The sequence below is a fragment of the Macrobrachium nipponense genome, chromosome 17 (assembly GCF_015104395.2).
Source record: "Macrobrachium nipponense isolate FS-2020 chromosome 17, ASM1510439v2, whole genome shotgun sequence".
NCBI classification, from domain to species: domain Eukaryota; kingdom Metazoa; phylum Arthropoda; class Malacostraca; order Decapoda; family Palaemonidae; genus Macrobrachium; species Macrobrachium nipponense.
Window position 1 is genome coordinate 31,522,157 of NC_087210.1, and position 21,565 is coordinate 31,543,721.

At 42.5% G+C, this 21,565-nt stretch overlaps 1 protein-coding gene across 1 annotated transcript in view; it reads left to right on the plus strand.

Moving 5' to 3' along the window:
* Positions 1-21,565, plus strand: part of LOC135195870 (NBAS subunit of NRZ tethering complex-like) — a 227,704-nt gene that overhangs the window by 185,407 nt on the left and 20,732 nt on the right. Inside the window, exons 8-10 of the mRNA XM_064222380.1 lie at positions 7,906-8,070; positions 21,102-21,194; positions 21,325-21,545. Coding sequence (XP_064078450.1) covers positions 7,906-8,070; positions 21,102-21,194; positions 21,325-21,545 — 479 coding nt within the window. The remainder of the gene's footprint in view (positions 1-7,905; positions 8,071-21,101; positions 21,195-21,324; positions 21,546-21,565) is intronic.

Sequence of the window (21,565 nt, forward strand, 5' to 3'; positions counted from 1 at the left end):
CTCTTGCCCTCTGTTTGGGCTGGGAAGTGTATGTTATAAGTATATATCTTTGTTCCGACTAAGTACAAAACCGTCGGTTGTCTAACAAAAGGGATATCCGTGGGAACGCGCCGCCGCTACCGCATACAAAGAGTTCAAATTTGAATCGCTGTACCTGGGTCTGGGGTAACTGCGCGGGGTGAGCCTGGGCCAGCTTGGGTAGGTCATTGTGATACCATTCTTTTCGCGGGTAGCCGTCGTCAACACCTACTCCTTCTGCCTTGACCCGACTTGAGATAAACAACACATGACCGCCTACTGTAGTCATTCTTTATCTGATATATCTTTGACATCCTGTGCTTGAGTGCTTCCCCAGTGCCCTTTTCCTATCCTTTTATTTATCCTTTAGTATTACCTAGCATCCTAACTTCCCTGTAAGTATGGTAGGATGATCTATGGTGGGTTTTTTCGGGGAGGATTTGTGTGTGTGTTTCCGATGGCATGCGTTGCGGTACATCTTTGCCTTCACCAACTCGGATCCTCATCTGTGGTGTATTGCATGTAGGGGTTTTGAATGTTCCCCTGATACATCGTGTTCACCTGTGCGCAGTGGAATAATGATCAGTGGAGGCTCTATTATGAGGCGCAAAATAAGAGTGTTTTCAGTGACGCTAGGTGTTGATGCCGATAAGCCTAGGCCTATGGCCGACTACTGTGGGGTCCTAAGGCCGTGTGTGAGGAGGATAGTGCCCAATTGGAGAACACTAGGCCTAGTAATCCTTCCTCCTTATTAACTGGGGACCCAGTTAGTGAGCCTAGTGTCCTTCCCAAGAGACTTAGGCTAAAGGGGGCTAGGAAAGCAGGTAAGAGGAAAGAAGCTGCCTTAGGGGCTGGGAACCATGTTCCTGCCCGAAGCGTAACAAGAAGGGGCTTCAACTGAGAGCTTGTTCCCGCCTAGCCTAAAGGCCGAACTATCTAGGTATGACCGTAGCAGTACCGAGACACAGCCGGGTGCCAAGGTAACCCCCTGTTCCTCTCGGGCACAATCAGTCCAGCCCCAGAAGGGATCCGGTGACGGACCTGACGCCTCACCCTCCCATCCTGAGGACAGTGCTAAGGAGCCCGAAACAGGACCCAACTCGCAGGAGCCGGAGGACCCCCTTCCCTCCAGAAAGTTGCGGCAACCTGACGCAAGAAGCCAGCCAGCCACAACGCTCGTAGGCAGGAGCATCAACGGAGACCTTTCGATGCCGCAAGGACAAGGTCGCGCTGAGAGACCAGTGCCAGCGTTGATGCCCGAGAAAGCTAGGCCTAGGCTTGAGCCTAGTACCTCCGCACCACCTCCATCAGTTAGCCTAGGTACAGTGGGGGACCAGGTCCTCACTCCCGCACTGGACATTGCGAACCTGGTCAAACAGGCGGTGGAGGACTACTTAAGCTCCAGAAAGGAGGTTTCCCAGCAAATGGATAAGAAGGAAAACACCAGTCTAAAGGAGTCTGCCAGAAAAGATGGGAAGAAGCCAGGAAGAAGTTCCTATTGGAGAAGAAGTCAGAGGAAACTGTTTCCAGATTTGGTGACAGTTCTGACTCTGATTCCGAGCCCGATTCCTGCTCCGAGGGGGAGCCCGATTCTGACCCCGATTCGGACGGCAGTCAGACTAGCTCACCTGCGGAACCCGAGCCCTTATCATTCAACCAGATTCTGTCGATGATTAGAAGCGCCAATGACCTAACGGAAACTGAGGAGCTAAACCAGGAGTTTCAGTCAGAGGTGCATAAGGTGCTCAACCTGAAGAATTCGCAGCCCCCCTCGGTCAGCCTCCCATGGAGCAACCAGGTTAGGCTAGCCATGGCTAGAGCATCCCGAGAAGCCACGACTTCACCAACTAGGGTATCAGAGAAACCGAGGTGGCTTCCTATCCCTGCTCACGGGGCCAGCAGGTATTATAGGCCAACAGGTGACAAACTAAGGGAGTCTGCATATTCCAGGGACCTTGCAGATCTCTTAGATGTCAGTCTGGACGCCCTACAGAAAAAGCACCTCTTGCTCTCTCCCTCAGAAAACCGAACCGGAGGACTCATTCGTGCTCTAGCTCTGGGCCCTCGCTATACGAAATTCGTTGGATTGGGAACTTCTTACTGGCGGCACTTCCGCAGTTCTTACCCGAGCTCCAGCCTCAGCAGCAGCAGAACTTGTCTTCGTTCATGCAGTGTGGGATCAAGACACTCTCGCACCAAGCAGAAACAATTAGCGGTCCTGTGGGCTAATATGGAGGTGAAAAGGAGAGAGAATGCCTTCAAGGAGGCCAAATCGCCAGTGTAGAGACCTCCTCCCGGACTTACGGAAAAACCCGCTGTTCCAGAAAGAACTTATTCCAGCGGAAGAAGTTGGCAATGGCAGGCGAGAAGAAGGAGCGATCTCTCCAATCTAGGGCTCTCTCCAATTCCGCAATCCCGGGCCATAGACCACGGCCAGCACCACAAATTAGCCAACAAGTAAGAGAAGCGCAGAGACCGGCTTTTCCCGTGCGTAGGCGAGAGGAGAAGAAACCTTACTCTGTGTCGAAGGACAAGTTCCATAGGAGAAGACTCGTCCCTTTCCATCAAAGGAGCGAAAGCAGAAAGGCAACAGAAGCGGAGGGAGGTCCCCGCAAGAAATTCCAGGCCAGATCCTGCCCGTCAGCGGAAGGTAGGGGGTTGCTTGGCTGCCAATTGGCAAGTGTGGCAGCAAGCAGGAGCGGAAGATTGACCCTGCAGGTTATATCAAGTCAGGCTACCGTCTTCCCTTCCAGTCTACACCCACTCTATCCCCTACCCCCATCCAAGTCCCTTCCTATCGACCGGACTCGGACCGCAGACGGGCCCTGGAGGAGGAAATATCCAAGCTACTTCAGAAAGGGGCGTTGGAAGAGGCTCAGGATCCAGGTCCAGGGTTCTGCTCCAGACTCTTCCTGATAGAAAGGCAACAGGGGGTTGGAGGCCAGTCATAGACCTTTCACCCCTCAACAAGTTCCTTTCTCTGACAAAGTTTCGGATGGAAACGGCAGACTCCGTCGAGCTTGTGTCAGAGAGGGAGACTTCATGGCCTCAATAGACCTTCAAGATGCCTACTTCCAAGTCCCTGTTCACCCCTCTCCAGAAAATTCCTCAGGATTGTCAGCAAGGGAAAAGACTCTGCAGTTCACCTGCCTGTGCTTCGGCCTTGCCACAGCCCCACAGGTGTTCACCAGGGTCTTCAAGATAGTGTCAGTATGGGCACACGCAAGAGGCATCCGTCTCCTCCGCTACCTGGACGATTGGCTCATCTTAGCCGAGAAACGAGAAAACGCTGCGCAGTGGTGGCGATCACTCTTCACTTGTTTTGTCATTCGTTCAGGAACTGGGAGTGGTGGTGAATGTCGACAAGTTATCGATTTCCCACAATCCCAGACAAGGGATAGTGTACCTCGAATGACACTAGATTCATCCCTCATGAAGGCCTTCCCCTCGGAGAACAGGGTCTCCGGCCTAGTAACTCAAGTGCGGAGAGCTTTGGGGCCCAGCCCTCCCACTGCCAAACTCTGCCAGTCCATCTTAGGACACATGGCCTCAATAGAGAGACTAGTGCCTCACAGCAGAGGCGTATGAGGCCGCTTCAGTGGCTGTTCAAGAAACAAATGGTCTCCTCAGGAAGGGGCCCCCACCCCCACCCCAAAACAAGCAAATTCTTCTCTCCCAAGAAGTAAGGAAGTCCCTGGAGTGGTGGATGGTTCCTTCCCACCTCCAAGGGGGCATCTCTCTCAGTCCAAGAACCCCAGAGATTCTTCTCTTCACGGATGCATCAAAAGAAGGGTTGGGGGCGGGGCGCACCTGACGGAGGAAGAAGTGAGCGGCCTGTGGTCAGAAGAAGAGAGAGCAGCTCACATCAATGTCTTGGAATTAAAGGCAGTCTTCCTCTCCCTTCAGCACTTCCTGTCTCAACTCCAAGGGAAAACGGTGGCCTCGATGCAGACAACTCCATGGTGGTGGCATATCTAAACAAACAGGGGGGGCACAGTCTCACTGGATCTCTGTCGCCTGCGCAGTACAAATCCAGGAGTTAGCAGAGGAAATGGACATCACCCTCAAGGCAAGATATATTCCAGGCAAGCAAGAAAAATGTTTCCTGGGCTGACCAATCTGAGCAGGAGGGGACAGATAATCAACACAGAATGGTCCCTCCATCAAGAAGTAGCAGATGGCCTGATAAAGAGGTGGGGCTCTCCTTCGATAGACCTCTTTACCACCGCATGGAACAGAAAACTGCCAGTGTTCTTCTCCCCACTCCCAGACCCGCAGGCAGCGGGAGAGGATGCCCTCCTGCAAGATTGGAAGAATCTGGGACGCTACGCCTTCCCGGCCTTTTCCCCTCCTCCCAGATCCTTCGAAGATTCGCTACTCACATAGAACCTACTAGTAACCTTTCCTTGTAGCTCCTTGGTGGCCGGAAGCCCCCTGGTTTCCCAGAAGTGCTGGATCTCCAGTTAGAGGACCCGGTAAGCCCGTACCAGACGAATAGATCTCCTCGCCCACCCACAAAAACAACGGATGCCTACACCCAAATCCGTCAGCCCTCCGCTTACACGGGTTCAGACTGTCATCAAAATCCTCCGTGGTGAGGTTTTTCCAGGCAGTTAGCTTAGGCCATGGCCAATCCTGTGAAACCATCCTCAGGCAGATTGTACCAGGGAAAGTGGCGACTGTTTCAAGATTGGTGTCAAGATTAAAGGCATTGCCCCCAGACGAGGCCACGATCCCTCAACTAGCGAGTTTTTTTCCACCACCTCAGGAATTATAAACGACTATCCATATCGGCAGTGGAGGGTTATAGAGCGGCTTTAAATCAAGTATTCGCGTTGAAAGGCATGGACCTCGCTGCATCTCCAGAAATTTTGTTGCTCTTCAAGCACTTTAGGAAGACCTGTCCCCCCGAGAGAGCTACGGACTCCCCACTGGGATGTGCCTTAGTCCTGGAATCCTTGAGAGGTCCTCCCTATGAGCCCTTACATTCAGCTTCCTTGAAGAACCCTCACCTTGAAGACCCTTTTCCTCTTCAGCCCTGGCATCTTCGAAGAGGGTCAGCGAAACTACACGCGCTGTCCTACAAGTGTCACACCAGGCGTTGGAGGGAGATGGGGTTCTCGTTTGTCCCTGGCTTTGTAGCCAGACTCAAGACCCATCCAAGCCAGAGGAGATGTTTTCCTCTTTTAACATCCTGTCCTGGGGGGTTTACCGGACTTTGACAAAGAGGAACTGATTCTATGCCCGGTCAGAGCCATGAAAGCCTACCTCAAGAGGACTAGACAGTTCAGACCGGCTATCAAACGGGCTGTTCGTGGCCACGGGCTAGCATCCGAAAGAGGTGGCTAAGAATACCATCTCCTTCTGGATCAGACAAATTATAAGAGGGGCCTACGAAAACAAGGAAGTACCAATGCCGAAGGTGAGGGCTCACGAAGTTAGGGGCATAGGCTCCTCTATGCTCTTCAGGAAGAACCTCTCAGTGGGTCAGGTATTGAGAGCAGGCACCTGGAAGAGTCAAACCACCTTCACCTCCTTCTACCTACGAGAAGTTACATTCAAATCTCTAGAGGTGTTCTCTCTGGGCCCCATTGTCGCAGCCCAAGAGATCCTCTAGGCATTGGTCACCCGCACTGCGTACCTCAATTTGGAAATACACACACACACACTCCCAGCAATTCCCGCCTAAGTCTGGCCGAATGTAAGGAGTATGAGTGAGTTTCCTGGTAGTATCCTACGTATGACTGTACTGTTCATGACACGACTTGGCACTATCTGACTTACCTGGAGAGTAGATGATGGCTAAGAATCCTTCAGGAACAGCTCTCTGAGTGAGTATTAGTACCATAGGTTAGGACAACAGCCGGAGCCCCTTGGGTTCTCCCCTATTGAATCCTTACCGTGTAAAGTGTCATGAGGAGTAGGGGGTCTGGGTTAACATCAGGTCGTGTGAAGTTATTGGCTGCTCTTCAAAGGGTGCATTCAGGTCACTCAACTTCCCACCATCCTCAGTTCGAGTCTCCTTTTGTTAGACAACCGACGGTTTGTACTTAGTCGGAACAAAAGTAATTTGTCGAAAAAAACAAAAATTATTTTTCCTATATACAAACCTAGGTTGTCTAACGGATTAATGGCCCTCCTCATCCACCCCTCATTGAGTTATGGCCCCCCTTTTGAAGAGTGTGTCTGTTTAGACTAAGTATTCTAACGGCTCAAAGAATGGTATCACAATGACCTACCCAAGCTGGCCCGGGCTCACCCCGCGCAGTTACCCCAGACCCAGGTACAGCGATTCAAGTTTGAACTCTTTGTATGCGTAGCGGCGGCGCTTCACCGTGGATATCCCTTTGTTAGACAACCTAGGTTTGTATAGGAAAAAATAATTTTTCGACAAAATTACTTTTAAGGACATTACTGCATTTTATGGTAAAATAATATACTGTAATAGTTTACAAATAATATTACGTTTAATGAGATTAAACAGTAACAATAACATTCTCTCTCTCTCTCTCTCTCTCTCTCTCTCTCTCTCTCTCTCTCTCTCTGCTATTGGCTGTTTATATATTTCTAATGGTAAAATGTTTAAGATTACTTTAAAATGATATTAATAATACCAATTCAATGGTATATTTGATGTAGGATAATACTTTAAGTAGACATTTGGTATTTGTGATTTCACATTTCATTGTTCCCTTGTAAAAAGAAAATGGATGTCTCAAATAGTAACAGTATGAAAGAAAACGTGCATGACTGAATACTTATGGGGGGACTGAATTATTTTCACATACGTAACTAAGTCATTCAGTACGTACATAGTATGTATTTATGTATAAACATAAAATGTAAGATTTACTTTAAAATAGTATTAATAATATTCAAAGATTAATAGACCATAATAGGATATTTTATGTATATTTGATGAAGGATGGTCTTTAAGGGATACTTTGGTGTTTGCATATCCCAGGACAGTTTATGAGCCATTTTTAGAGGGGGGGTTACCAAACATTCGTGGATTCTAACTATTCGCGGGGGGGTCTGGTACGCATCCCCGCGAATACGGGGGGACCACTGTGTATATATATATATATATATATTATATATATATATATATATATATATATATATATATATATATATATATATATATATAGATAGATATATATATATACTAGATCTATATACAGATATATATACAGTATATCTATAACATATATATATATATAATAATATATATAAATATATATATAGATATATATACAGATATATATATATATATATATATATATATATATATATATATATATATATATATATATATATATATATAATATATATATATATATATATATTACAGCACCTGTCTAAATGAAAACTGTCATTACCCCCATCACATGCGAAATTAACCCCCATTGGGTAATTTACCCCTATTTGAAAACCACTGCTCTCATGGTGTCTGCTTCAAAAACTCCCTTTTATGCAGATTTTGATCTGGTATCAGCCATTGCCAATTTTAATATCCTTTTCCCATGTTTTCACTTCTATGGGTACCTCACATTTGCTATATACACAAATGAGACACCTATATATATGTATATATATATATATATATATATATAATATATATATATATATATATATATATATATATATATATATATATATATATATATATATATATATATATATAATATATATATATATATATATATATATATATATATATATATATATATATGTATATATATATATATCATATAGTAATATAAATTATTCTTTTCATGTGGATATTCAATTAATGTGTAACTTTGTGATTTTATTTGTAAATCACATAGATTTTGTATGTATTATAGATAAAGTAGAATATCTAAGTAGAATAAATTTTTTCAGGCAATCATTGCAATTGGAAATAGTGAAGACAAAGGAGAGTTCATCTTCTGTGACTCGGACTTGGTATATGACGATGGATTGGATTTAGATCCCAGTGAATATGAGGTCAGGGCCCAGGAAAGAGAAGCAAAGGAGCTCAAAAGACGACATGAACTATTGACACAGGTGAAATATTGGCAGATCTCTGTTTTATTTATAATGATTTGTATGCATTTTATTTGTTTTATTTATAATGATTCATAAGCATTTGATTTTGGTGATGAGTATGAGATTTTGGAAGTAAACTTATGTACTAAGCTGAAAACATTTGCTTGATTCTATGGTTAACTTTTTTTTAGGTATGACTGGTAACTTATCACAAAGTTTTGTTTAACAACCATTATAGTTTTGTTGATACATTACTGGTAGTCAACATTTTCTGCAGTTTTTTAGGAATTTGTTTATTAAATCTTTGCAAAACCTAAAGAAAATAATTAAAAAAGAAATATCTCCAAATTATGCAGCTGTTTTTTAATAACATTAAATGCCCTTGATCATAAAATAAATTTTTAAAACTTATTTGCTACTTTAGGAACTGAGAAAATCAGTTTAGAAAAAAAATTGGGAAAATTAAAGTGCTGAAAGAAATGCTACATGTAGTATATAAATATGTAATGCAGTCCATGATCTCTTCCGATATTTCCAGAAGAAAGCTAAATGACTAAATAATATTTTTAAAAATAATGAAAATGCATAAGATTAAACCTTAATATGTATTAAGTTAAAAAAAAACAATAAATATTATAGAGTAACTACATGTAGTATATTTTTAAATATGTAAGCAGTCCATGATGTCTTCCGATTTTTCCAGAAGAAAGCTAAATGACTAAATAATATTTTTAAAATAATGAAATGCATAAGAGTAACCTTAATATGTATTAAGTAAAAATAAATATATAAGTAATAAAAAAATGTAGTAGATCATGTACTCTACTGACAAAAGAAAATAATAAAGTAAAAAATACAACTTAACCACATTTGTCGCAGAACTTGTATTGGTTCATATCCAAACAAACGCATCACTCTTTCATAGTACATTTATAATTTGTTTTTCATATGAAAATATAGGAAGACATGAAGGATATTTTAAAATTTATTTATATGTATGTCATTATTACAAGATAAAAATTCCCTCAAAAGCACACTTCATATAGGTGTATTGAAAATTATTTATGAAAATAACAAACTCTTAGAATTCTGGTAACTTTTTCTCAAGAGAACGTGATGAATGCAAAGAAATGTTTTGGGTGTTACTTATAAAGAAGACAGGCAGTCTTACTGTAAGATTGCCTCTTTGGATGAATAGACATGTGAGATATCTTCATTGACAAGAAGGATTATCTGTAACTTGAGGAGAAAGTGGGATAAAATGGGTTATTGCCAGAATGGCTTTTTGGTATTTGTCACAAATTCTTACAAATAAATAGTATGATGACATGTCCATCAGAAGTGATTTAGTATGATGACATTGCCGGAAAATTATTTATGCAATATCTCCTTCCCAATCCCATGTAACCATTTCTTTTAAATGAGCATTCCATTCATTGTTACTTTGATTTAGTTCCATTTTCTTTAAAGTGGAAAACATTAGTACAGTTGAGCCCTCTTATTCGCTTTCTCCAAATTCGCAAACTCATGGATTCGCTGATTTCTCTCTGGACCATATCTACCCATTATTCACAGGAAATTCGCCCATTCGTGGTATTTTTCTATGAGAAATATCCCCAAATTCCTGTTTTTTTTTTATCAATTTCATCATAAAATGCACTTTTTGTGGTAAAACTTTTAGAAAAACCATTTTTAAAAATTCTTAGTGGGTTTTTCTTGAGTTGTAACTAACAAAATAGGCCGTTTTCAGGGTTTTTATAGGGGTTCCAACTATTTGCGTGTTCTAAATATTTTCCATTGCTGGTTCTCCACACAGCAGTGTAAAATGCCAATTAGATATAGGTGTGTGTCTCTTTTATGCAGCTTCAGGAAGAGCTTCAGGTAGTTTACGCTGTCAAATGCTTTTCTCACATCCACAAAACGAAGGAAAACAGGAGAGGCTGATGATAGGTAGTAGTTCAGCAATTCTTTCAGTATGTAGATGCAGGTGTCGGTTGAGTGGTTTGCTTTAAACCCGAACTGGTTGTCAGTGGTGTGTAGAAAGGGGAGAAGTTTCACTAAAAGAACCTGCTCAAGTATCTTCGATGCGATTGTTGTGATTGCAATCGGCCGGTAGTTGCCAGGATCAGCTGCATCCTTTAGCTTGTTTTTGATTATTGGTATCAAGTGAACTAAGAGTAGGAAGTCTGGAAGAAACTTGTGAATTATGCACACATTGAATAGGGCAGCTAGCGAAGTGGAAATTACTGGATGGCAGAATTTGAAAGCCTCTGCGGGAAGACCATCACAGCCGGGCGATTTATTATTAGGTAGGCTGTTTATGGCATCGCTGATGTTACCTGGCGTAATACAGTCTGCTAGATGAAATTGAATGTTGTCAGTAAGGAGGTTATCTACATCCCTTTGGGAATCTTGATCATTTATGCAATTCAGGATATTGTTGAACCTTACTCTGGACTTAGGCCAAATTGAAAGACTGAAGTGTGTATTTTTACATACTCAATTAAGGAGTTTCAGCTAGTGTATTATGTAATTACAGGAAATAATAACTCCATTAAATGCATTTAAATATAACATTCAAGTTAAAAAAGAGAATTAGGTTAGTATAATATACTACAAATGCAAAAATACTTCTTTCCGTAGAGAGCAGATTTCTTATTTCTGCACCACCAAAAGGGCCTGCCACTGTCAGGTACAAGGGCTACAGATATGCACTTATCAAGTGCAGAATTTGAAACCCTCATATAGATCTGTCTTTATGGGCAAAATGAAGCTAGTTATGTCCAGATTTTGAGAAGGAAGTCCCTAAACATAATATGAAGGCTACCAAATTGGATCTTGTTTTGTTTATACTTAGTTTTACTGAGAATACATATGTGATTTTGAAAAAAAAGACACTTTTTTGATAGGCAGAAGACAGTTTTCAATTTTATATTTGCATCTTTGCATAGATTTAGTAAGCTACATGCCTTGTATGGTCAAGTAGCCTCACAAAATGAGCTACATGCTTTGTTCTGTCAAGTAACATCACGTGCACAAAACTGGAGGTCTGTTGGCTTGTCTTTTGCTGCCTATTCCCTGTCATGATCCAAACATTAGGCTTGTGAGACTGCCTTCACCAAATCATCACTTTTGGCTCATTCCTAGAGCAGTGAAGCTCATCTTCTTAGCCAAACCATGGCTTTATGTCCAAACTTCCAGAGGAGTAAGGATTCCAGAAAAATTTGTTCAAGGTGCTTCATGTCGGTGGGGAGAAACAGAAAGCCAGTAGTAACAAGAATTACAGTTTTGTATTGGCTTAGGAAATTTATTCAAAAGATATGATAATAAGACAGGTGGTAATGTGAGCTTTTTTAATTGTCAGTAGGCATGAGATTAGATCCTTAGCAGAAGCTCTGATTTCAAGCTAATTTTGCAGATTTTTATTTAAAGGAAGTACTTCACGAGTGGTTAGAACCTTACTCCTTAGGATCTGTGGTAGCAGCATAGCAAAGGGTAAGTTTTGAGGAGGATTTTAGGCTAGTGGACCTTTCATATTTATCTCCTCAGTAGTACTCCTTCACTTTCCCATTATGACATCTTAGACCAATGGTTCCCAAAATGGGATCCACGCACCCCTGGTGGTCTAGGAGAAGGCCATAGGGGGTCTGCAACACAATGAAGAATTAATATTTTTTCAATTTCAGAAAAAATATATACATATACAATAAAAAATATACATCACTATTCTCTTGTCACTTATGTTGGATCCCAGCACACGTGGGAATAAAAGGAAATGAATATGCAGACTCTGCTGCCAAATTAGCCTGCACTATCCCTCCAACAATTTCATATGCCCCAGTGTCAGACTGGGTAAAATCTGTTAAAACATTGATTTACCAGGATTGGAAAGAAGAATGGGCCTCGGTGCCAACAACAAATAAACTTAAAAACATAAAAACTGAAGTCTATGCATGGAGGACATCCTCACAGGAGGAAAGATCAAAAGAGGTGATCCTAGCAAGGCTACGTATAGGACACACAAGATTCTCACATGGTCACTTGATGTCAACACCACATGCTGACCCAGTGAAATGTAACAGATGTCAAACACCCATGACAGTGCAGCATTTGCTTGTTGAGTGCCCAAATTGGACCCAGCAAAGATCTATTTATCTGCGGAGTTCGGAAATGAAAAATATTCTTGCTGAAAGCAGGGATTTTTCAATTAATAAAATCATAAATTTTTTAAATAAGACGGGTTTTTCAAATAAAGTCTAAATTTTTTTTTTTTTTTTTTTTTTTTTTTTTTTCTCAGGATTGATCCCTGAGAACCAGCCCGAGAAGAGTCTACTTGAGACTCAGAGGTCTGGAAAAACTAACCCCTATTAATAATAATAACCTAGTGTCGGCTAGTGTCGGTGTTATCGATACTTCGGTGTGCGCTACTTGCACATCTTTATTACATCATTTTTTATATCATAAGCTTAATTTAAAATTAATAATGATTTAGTTACTTCCATCCTTTGCCACCCAAACCATCACTATTGTGGTATGGTAACAACAACTTTTGATTGGGTGGGGTTCTTGGCTGGAACTCATCATATCTGGGGGTCCTTGGTATGGTCAAGTTTTGGAGCCACTGTCCTAGACAATGTCATCATCATTTATGGTACATATAATTATGAAGTTTTATCTATGTGGAAAGCTGTTTGGTTTACAGTACTGTACTTACTATGATACACTTTTCATCTGTCCCAGTCGCAGGAAGACCTACTGAGGAAGCTAGTTAACAAGAGCATAATTTTACAAACTTTGTACTTTTATGCATTCAACTTACCTGTCAGATATATACTTAGCTATAGACTCGTCTCGTCCCCGATAGAAATTCGAATTTCGCGGCACACTCTACAGGTAGGTCAGGTGATCTACCGCCCCGCCGCTGGTGGCGGGAATAGGAATCATTCCCGTTTTCTAAGACAGATTTTCTCTATCGGCCGTGACAGCACATTGTTGTTGTTACTCCTGATTTGATTTTCGTGTTTTTTCATCGCTATTGATCTTCTAAGCCGGTTATTTTGGTGACGTATTGGATCTTTGGTTTGGCATACTCTTTCGTGGACTGTTTTTTGGACTTGGTTTTGGATATTTCTCATGATGTCGGATTCTAGCTTTACGGTTAGAAGACAGTGTGTAAATGAGGGATGCATGGTGAGGCTACCGAAAGCTTCGGTAGACCCTCACACAGTTTGTAAGGGGTGTAGAAGGAATGAATGTTCAATTTCTAACACCTGTGATGAATGTGTAAATATGAATGAGGAAGAATGGAAGAATTTAAATTCATATTTAAGGAAATTAGATATGGATAGGGCTAGGAAGGCTTCCTCCAGAAGCGTAAGTAGGTCTCGCTCTAACGAGCCTATTAAATTAACACCTAACCCTAAACCTCTATCTTCTTCCTCTAGTACTAAGACTGCAAATCCGGCAACGGAAACTGCAGATCTTAAAGCTGCGCTACAAAGGATGGAACGTCAAATGCTGACGTTGAAAGGTAAGCACAGTGATAGTGAATTAAGTGTCCCTAGTGCAGTGGAGGGTGCGTCTGATCGGCTTCATCTCGCTCCCAGGCCTAGACCTCTTCCAAGCTCACAGGCCCAGAGGAGAAGGAATGTCAAAAGCCTTACGGAGGTTATGGAGAATCCCCACCGATCAGGCGTCCCCTCGGCAGATTCTGTGACTACCCGAACTGCCAAGGATCGCTATCGAAAAAGCATCCTAAAGGAGTGTTTTTCTTCGTCAGATTCTTCACCGAATGTAAGGGGATGGAGTTCTGATGAACTGTCACGCCCCTTAAAGAGAAGTTGGAAGGCTCCAACTTTGGATTCAAGCCCTGAGCTTTTCTCCGATCTATCACCTTGTGAGAAGAAGAAAAGGAGATTGGTTCCTAAACGGAAATCGGAGTTTCCTTCCGCTTCTAGACATCCCTCACCTGAATCAGGGAAGGAAAAGAGAATGCGGCTGCAAAAATATCCTAAATGTGCAGGAACAACTTTCGGCCTTAGTAGGAGTTTTTACTAAGGAGACTCCCAGGAGAAAGGACTCTTTCCTTCCTATAAAGAAGACGAAGGGAAGGAAAGAAGAAACGGAAGTTTCGCTTATACTCAGAGGAGTATGAAGAAAACGCCAACCTGGCGCAATTGCTCCATATGCGTTTGAGACTCCATACGAGTCAGAAGAGCCAGAAGCGCCAGATGCGCCATATGCGCCAGAAGCGCCAGCCTGGCGAAATGCGCCAGAAGCGCCAGAGGCGCCAGATGCGCCAGAAGCGCCACCCTGCCGAAATGCGCCAGAAGCGCCAGATGCGCCAGAAGCGCCACCCTGGCCGAAATGCGCCAGAAGCGCCAGCTTGGCGCAATGAATCACGAGCGCCAACCCAGCGCAATGAGCCACAAGTGACAAATAAGAGACGGACTTCTTCCAAAAGACAATTAAGCCAAGAGGATTTGTTTAGCTTTCGGAAGGATAAACCTTTACCTGACAGGGACTCTAGTTGTCGCACAAGCGGCCGTATTCCTTGTCAAGACATAGGTGGTGCCGGAGAAAGCGATAGGAGAGGACATCCTTCGTCTGGACAGGAGAGAAAGGTGTCGCACAAGCGGCCATCGCTCTTGCCAGGAGAAGGATAAGGTCGTTTTGCAGGATCAACCTATCTCTCGTAGGGATGCAAGTTATCGCACAGGGGCGGTCGTCGTTCTTGCGAGAAGTGGGGGGTGGATGTTGCAAGAGGCCAGTCTCCTGCTGAAAATAAACAATCCTCTTCGGAATTGGATTGGAAGAGATTTCGGACTCTGAAGATCACTCGGCTCCGGGTTTGTCAGATTACAAGACGCTGGCAGCCCTCTTACTTCAAGAGTTTGGGGACTCTTTAAGCCCGACTGCTCCTCCTTCTCCAAGGTCCTTATTTACAAGCACGAAGGTCCCGAAACAATCATCTTTTATTAAAATGAAGCCAACCATTTCCATGAACAAGGCTCTCCGATTCGTAGGAAATTGGTTGGAATCCAAGGAGAAGGCGGGGAGACAGTCTTTACCTGCCCTCCTTCCAGACTATCAGGAAAGAAGGGAATTTGGTACGAGACGGGCAAACCACGGGGTCTAGCTCTCCCGTCCACTGCCGAAGCAGATTTTTCGAATCTGGTAGATTCGTCTAGGAGACCAGCCTTGTCATCAGCAAAGATCACATGGGGGACTTCTGAGATGGACCATCTCCTCAAGGGATTGTTTAATGTCTTAGAAGTTTTTAACTTCTTAGACTGGTCCCTTGGGGTGTTGGCAAAAAAGAACACAAGAGAAGGAATCTCTTAGTCCAGAAGTCCTTCATAGTGTTCTTTCCTGTATGGACAAGGCGGTTCAGGATGGATCAGGAGAGGTGGCCTCTCTGTTTGGAACTGGTATTCTGAAGAAGAGAGTCTTATTTAGCTCTTTTCTGACGAAAGCAGTTACTCCTACTCAGAGGTCATCTCTTCTGTATGGCTCCTCTGTCGGACCAATTGTTTCCTTCAAATCTAGTAAAAACGATATTTCTCATTCTTTGACGCAGCCAAAAGGCCACAAGATCTCTTGGCCCAATCTGCAAAGAAATCGAGGACTTCGGGTCCTATTAAGAGAGAGACTCGGGCTCCTCAACAGCCCTTTCGAGGGAAGTACCTCGGCCAGACCCTCTTTTAAGAAGAGAGGAGTGCAGAAGAGAGGTAGGTCTTCCTTCAGACCTATCAAGAGAGCGAAATGAGACAACAGTCCTTCAAGCACCGGTAGGAGCCAGACTTCGGAAATTTTCCGAAGAATGGGCTCGGAGACAGGCAGAAATTTGGTCCCTTTCCGTGGTAACAAAGGGATATTATGATCCCCTTTCGAGACAGACCTCCCTTGACTACGAACCCGAGGGAACTGTCAGCCCAATACAGGGACCCTGCCAAGAAGAAGAAGCATTATTGCAACTGGTAGAACAGATGTTGCAAAAGGAGGCCATCGAAGTGGTTCGGGATCCGCATTCCCGAGGATTCTACAACCGTCTTTTTCTGGTTCCGAAATCCTCGGGAGGGTGGAGACCGGTCCTGGATGTGAGCGCATTGAACCGATTTGTGGAGAACACAAAGTTCTCTATGGAAACATCAAAATCGGTTCTTGCGGCTCTTCGTCCAGGAGATTGGATGGTCTCCTTAGATCTACAAGATGCATACTTTCATGTCCCCCTGCATCCATCATCGAAGAAATATCTCCGATTCATGATGCAGGGGAAAGTATACCAATTCAGAGCCCTATGCTTCGGCCTTTCAACGGCCCCTCAAGTGTTCACGAGGCAATAATGATGAATGTTGCGAGATGGCTACATTTAGAGGGGATAAATATATCCCTTTATCTGGACGATTGGCTAATAAGAGCAAAATCGGAAATTCAGTGCTTGAAGGACTTGGAGAAGACTTTGAACTTGACAAAATCTCTGGGACTGCTCGTGAACCTCGAGAAATCACAATTGATCCCCAGACAGAACATAGTCTATCTGGGGATACAGATGGATTCTCGGGGTTTTCGGGCGTTTCCATCTCAAGACAGAATTACTCGAGGCTTAGAAAAGATCTCGAACTTCTTAGGGAAGAACGGACCTCGGCGAGGAATGGCTCAGTCTGCTGGGCACCCTTTCCTCGTTAGAGCAGTTCATTTCCCTAGGGAGATTAAATCTCAGACCTCTGCAGTTTTATCTCAAACAAATGTGGAGTCAAAAGACAGGAGACTTGTCAGACTGTTTTCCCATTCAACAGGGGATAAAATCCGACCTAAAGTGGTGGTTAACCCCATTAACAAGGAACGAAGGGGTGTCCCTCTTGATTCGGAACCCTCACCGAGTGTTGTTTTCCGATGCCTCGGAAACAGGTTGGGGAGCAACACTGGGTCCAAAGGAAGTAGCAGGTATTTGGACCAGACAACAAACTACTCTGCACATCAATGCAAAGGAACTCCTGGCAATTCATCTAGCCCTGGAATACTTCGAAGCGGAAGTCAGAGGGGTGGTAGTTCAAGTCAATTCCGACAACACCACAGCTCTGGCTTACATCTGGAATCAAGGGGGCACTCACTCTTTCTCTCTGAACGAAATAGCGAGAGCTCTATTAACCTGGACAGAGGAACGGGGCATTATTCTGCGTACAAGGTTTGTCCAAGGAGTAAAAAACCTAAGGGCAGACAGGTTGAGCAGAAAGAATCAGGTTCTCCCGACAGAGTGGATGCTCCACTCAGGAGTCTTGCAGACAAATATGGTCACTCTGGGGGAGACCCCAGATCGACCTGTTTGCCACGTTCCTCTCCAGGAAAATAGACAACTTCTGCTCGCTAGAAGAAGATCCCAGAGCCACAGCGATCGATGCCTTCCTCATGGATTGGTCAGGCATAGATGCATACGCCTTTCCCCCATTCAAATTGCTGGGGGAAGTAGTAAGGAAATTTGTGGCATCGGAGGGAATGAGAATGACTCTAATTGCTCCCTTTTCTTTTGGCCTTCCCGAATCTGGTTCACAGAGGTACTGGAATGGACAGTGGACTTCCCCAGATCTCTACCAGACAGGACAGATCTGCTCAGACAACCCCACTTCGAGAGGTTCCACAAAAACATCCAAAGTCTCTCCCTGACTGCCTTTCGACTATCGAAAGACTGGTCAGAGCGAGAGGCTTTTCAAAGAAAGTGGCAACTTCAATTGTTAGAGCCCGCAGAGCCTCTACCCTGCGGGTCTACCAATCGAAGTGGGAAGTTTTCCGTAGATGGTGTAGGTCGAAGAAGCTGTCCTCTTCCAATACCTCTGTAAACCGAAATCGCGGATTTTCTCCTCTTCTTAAGAGAAGAATCCAAATTGGCCGTATCAACTATCAAGGGATATAGGAGCATGCTCTCAGCTGTTTTTAGAAACAGAGGGCTGAATCTCGAGAATAATAAGGATCTTCATGATCTCATCAGGTCTTTCGAGACTAAGAAATTGAGATCGTCGATTCCCCCGAGTTGGAACCTGGACGTTGTCCTAAAGTTCTTGATGTCGGACAGGTTCGAAACCTATAGATAAAATCTCATTCAGAGATCTTACTAGCAAATGCATATTCCTGTTGGCTCTCGCAACTGCTAAGAGGATCAGTGAATTGCATGCTTTGGACTCTCGGGTGGGATTTAGAAAAGACTCGGCTGTCATTTCTTTCCAGGATCTTTTCCTAGCAAAGAATGAGAACCCTTCTAAACCTTGGCCTAGAAGTTTCAAAGTCAAGGGACTCTCTTCTCTGGTAGGAAGAGAGTTGGATCGGTCCCTTTGCCCAGTCAGGACCTTAAAATTTTATTTAGAAAAGAAGACACAGCTTCAGGGAAGTCGACAAGGTCTTTGGTGTTCGGTAAGAAACCCCAAGAGACCTATGTCAAAGAACGCAATGGCATTCTTTGTCAGAAATGTAATTACCGAAGCTCATAGGAATTGCCAAGAGAACTCTTTAAAGCTGCTGAGAGTGTAAGCTCACGAAGTCCGGGCTGTGGCAACTTCCCTTTCTTTTACGAAGAATATGTCCATGAGAAACATTTTAGCAGCAACTTATTGGAGGTGCAATTCAGTATTTGCATCCCACTATTTAAAGGATGTTAGAATAACATACGATAAATGTTTTGCTCTTGGACCTTATGTATCAGCGGATACTATGCTGGGAAATGGAGCAGACGCTGATCCTTAAATTTGTTTTTAATATTTTTAATAATTAGTTTTAATATTGTTGTTGAGTTGTGGGTTGCTTGAAAGGATGTTCGGGGATGACTCCTTTCAATCTTAGTACTAACCCCAATGAGGATCAGGTGATCGGGATTAGTGTCGTGCTCTATGATCATGCCAATAGGCAAGGATGTTTTGTCATGTAAGTGGATAGGACCCCATTGACAAAGATCCTAAGGTTCTGAAGCGTAAGTGGGTAAGACCCCTGTAACAGACCATCAAGAACTCTTAGCATGAGGTCACTACCTCGCTGAGGCTCTTGAAGCGATACGGGCTCCTAGGCAGTAGCCATGAAGTCTTTCGCTAACACAGGTAGGAATCAAGGTTTTTAATTTTATTACCTACAACATATGTTGTTTCCTGTCTATTTCAGTAGATTAGCTGTCTCTTACCCTCTGCCAAAGGTGCCAATCAGCTAAGTATATATCTGACAGGTAAGTTGAATGCATAAAAATGTTATTGTTATGATACAATAAAGTTTTATGCATACTTACCTGGCAGATATATACGGTGTATGGCCCACCCGACCTCCCCTCAGGAGACAGGTGGAAGAGAAAATCTGTCTTAGAAAACGGGAATGATTCCTATTCCCGCCACCAGCGGCGGGGCGGTAGATCACCTGACCTACCTGTAGAGTGTGCCGCGAAATTCGAATTTCTATCGGGGACGACGGAGTCTATAGCTAAGTATATATCTGCCAGGTAAGTATGCATAAAACTTTATTGTATCATGACAATAACATTTTACTGTTATTAGGGTACATACATTCAGTTCCTTTAGGCTTAACTAGAGGTCTTTATGCTTGTAACATAAAGTGCAATATAGATCATTATTTCTCAGCTAGGTCTGGGGATCTGACAGCTCAGTTTCTCCCTACCAAAATTGGAATTCAGGCAGTAGTAAGTAAAAGGGTTTGCTGTGAGGCAAATTTAATTTCTTATTAAACATAATTGTTTTTGTCATATAAACCCCTTCTTGTGCATAACATTCCTCCTCTCACCATGTTCATGCTGTCAGAGGTGCAAACAACAAAAGGTGTGAGCTGTATGGACAACTGGGACCTTTGGATCTGCCTCTTGCATGTGTGGTGTGTGCATGTTAATGACTTCATTATTCAAAGGTTTTTTTATTTGGGATCCTTTGTGACAAATAAAATTACCAATATAAATAAAGGGTTTGTATGAAAATATAAATGTAACTGTGAAAATTAACTTTTTATAAGGTAAAGTAAAGAGAAAAATTTCCAGTACATCTGTTAATTTTCATATAGTAGTACATATGATTGTGGAGTTATAGTCTCATAATTGCATCATCACTTGTAAAATATATCCTTAAGTGTTTTGGTTGTTTGCTATAACCCTTTTCTTTCAAATTTTTTGAATTGTGTAAAAAACAAGCAGTTTTTTATTGTTGTAAATATTTTGTAGAAAATAAAATGCAGTACGTACATAGTTTTTTTTTTTGTAAATTGTCAGTACTTTGGAAGTTATTAGACTTTGAAATACATATGACATTTTTACCTCTCTGAGTTAACTCAGGAGTGTTAGAAAACTATGAGAAATAATACATATTATAGCATTAGTTAATGCTGTTTTTCGGATTATGGGGTATTATAAAGATATGTACCGTTTTATTATGTTATGCATGCACAAATTGGGAAGGAAAGTTTGGAATCTGGAGATGAATATTTACTGTTACATATTTTTATCTCATGAATGCATTATGTCTTCATGATTATAGCTACTACAGTTTCTGTGGCATTCATTTTGATTGTTGCTATTTAGCCAGATGTTTGGGGAATTTGTCACTTGAAACTCTCTCATAAATGTAAACAAGACACACTGCAATCTGTTGATGCAGAGATGCTTTGTCAAGTGGCTGCAATGTAGAACGAGCCTCAAAGTTTAAGAGGGTATGGGTATGTAATGTGAGGGTTAGGAAAAGGTGATGAAAATATTTGTAGATAAAAGGAAGTAATAAGACAAAAAACCAATAAGGACGTCCAAAACTCCTACTTATGATGTTATGTTGCATATTATTATTGTGGTGCCAGGCACACAACATGATGTGAAAAGCATTCTGATTGTAATTTTGTCAACTGTAAAATTTGTGAACTGTAATGGCTAATGGAATCTATTTCCTTATGTTTAGAAATACAACTTGTAAATTTGCCCCACCACTAAAATGTATCTTAATTTTTGTCCCAAATATTGGAGTGTAAATTTGATTATTTTATATGATGCTGCTTAATCTTAAGTGTAATTTTTAAAAATATTACAGATTGACTTCAAAAATCTAAACTGCGAACAGAAGAAAGTTATACGTGCCAGACAGAAGCTCCTTATGTATTTGGATCGTTTAGCAACATATGAGGTGAGAGTAGAGAAGTTACAACTAGAATTAATGAGAAATTTGTAATTGGTGGTATTTTATGATGAAGTAAGTTTTTTGCCTTAAAAGGCTTTAACTAAAAAAAGTACTCATCAGTTATTTTGCTTTTTAGGTTCTTCTTGGGGGCGCTCATGTTGCACCAGAGCACTATGATGCAACTTTCTTTGATAAGTTTCGAAGTCAATCTGCTGTTTCTGCAGCTGTAGAATTTGCCCGTGGTTATGACTGGCGTGGGGTAGATGCCATGTTTACATATCATGGGAATGAAACTCTTCCTCACCAGTTAGCCATTTTATCAAACTTCCCACCCACTATGGGCCCATTCGAGTATAGGTAAAGAAACTGTTTTGTAT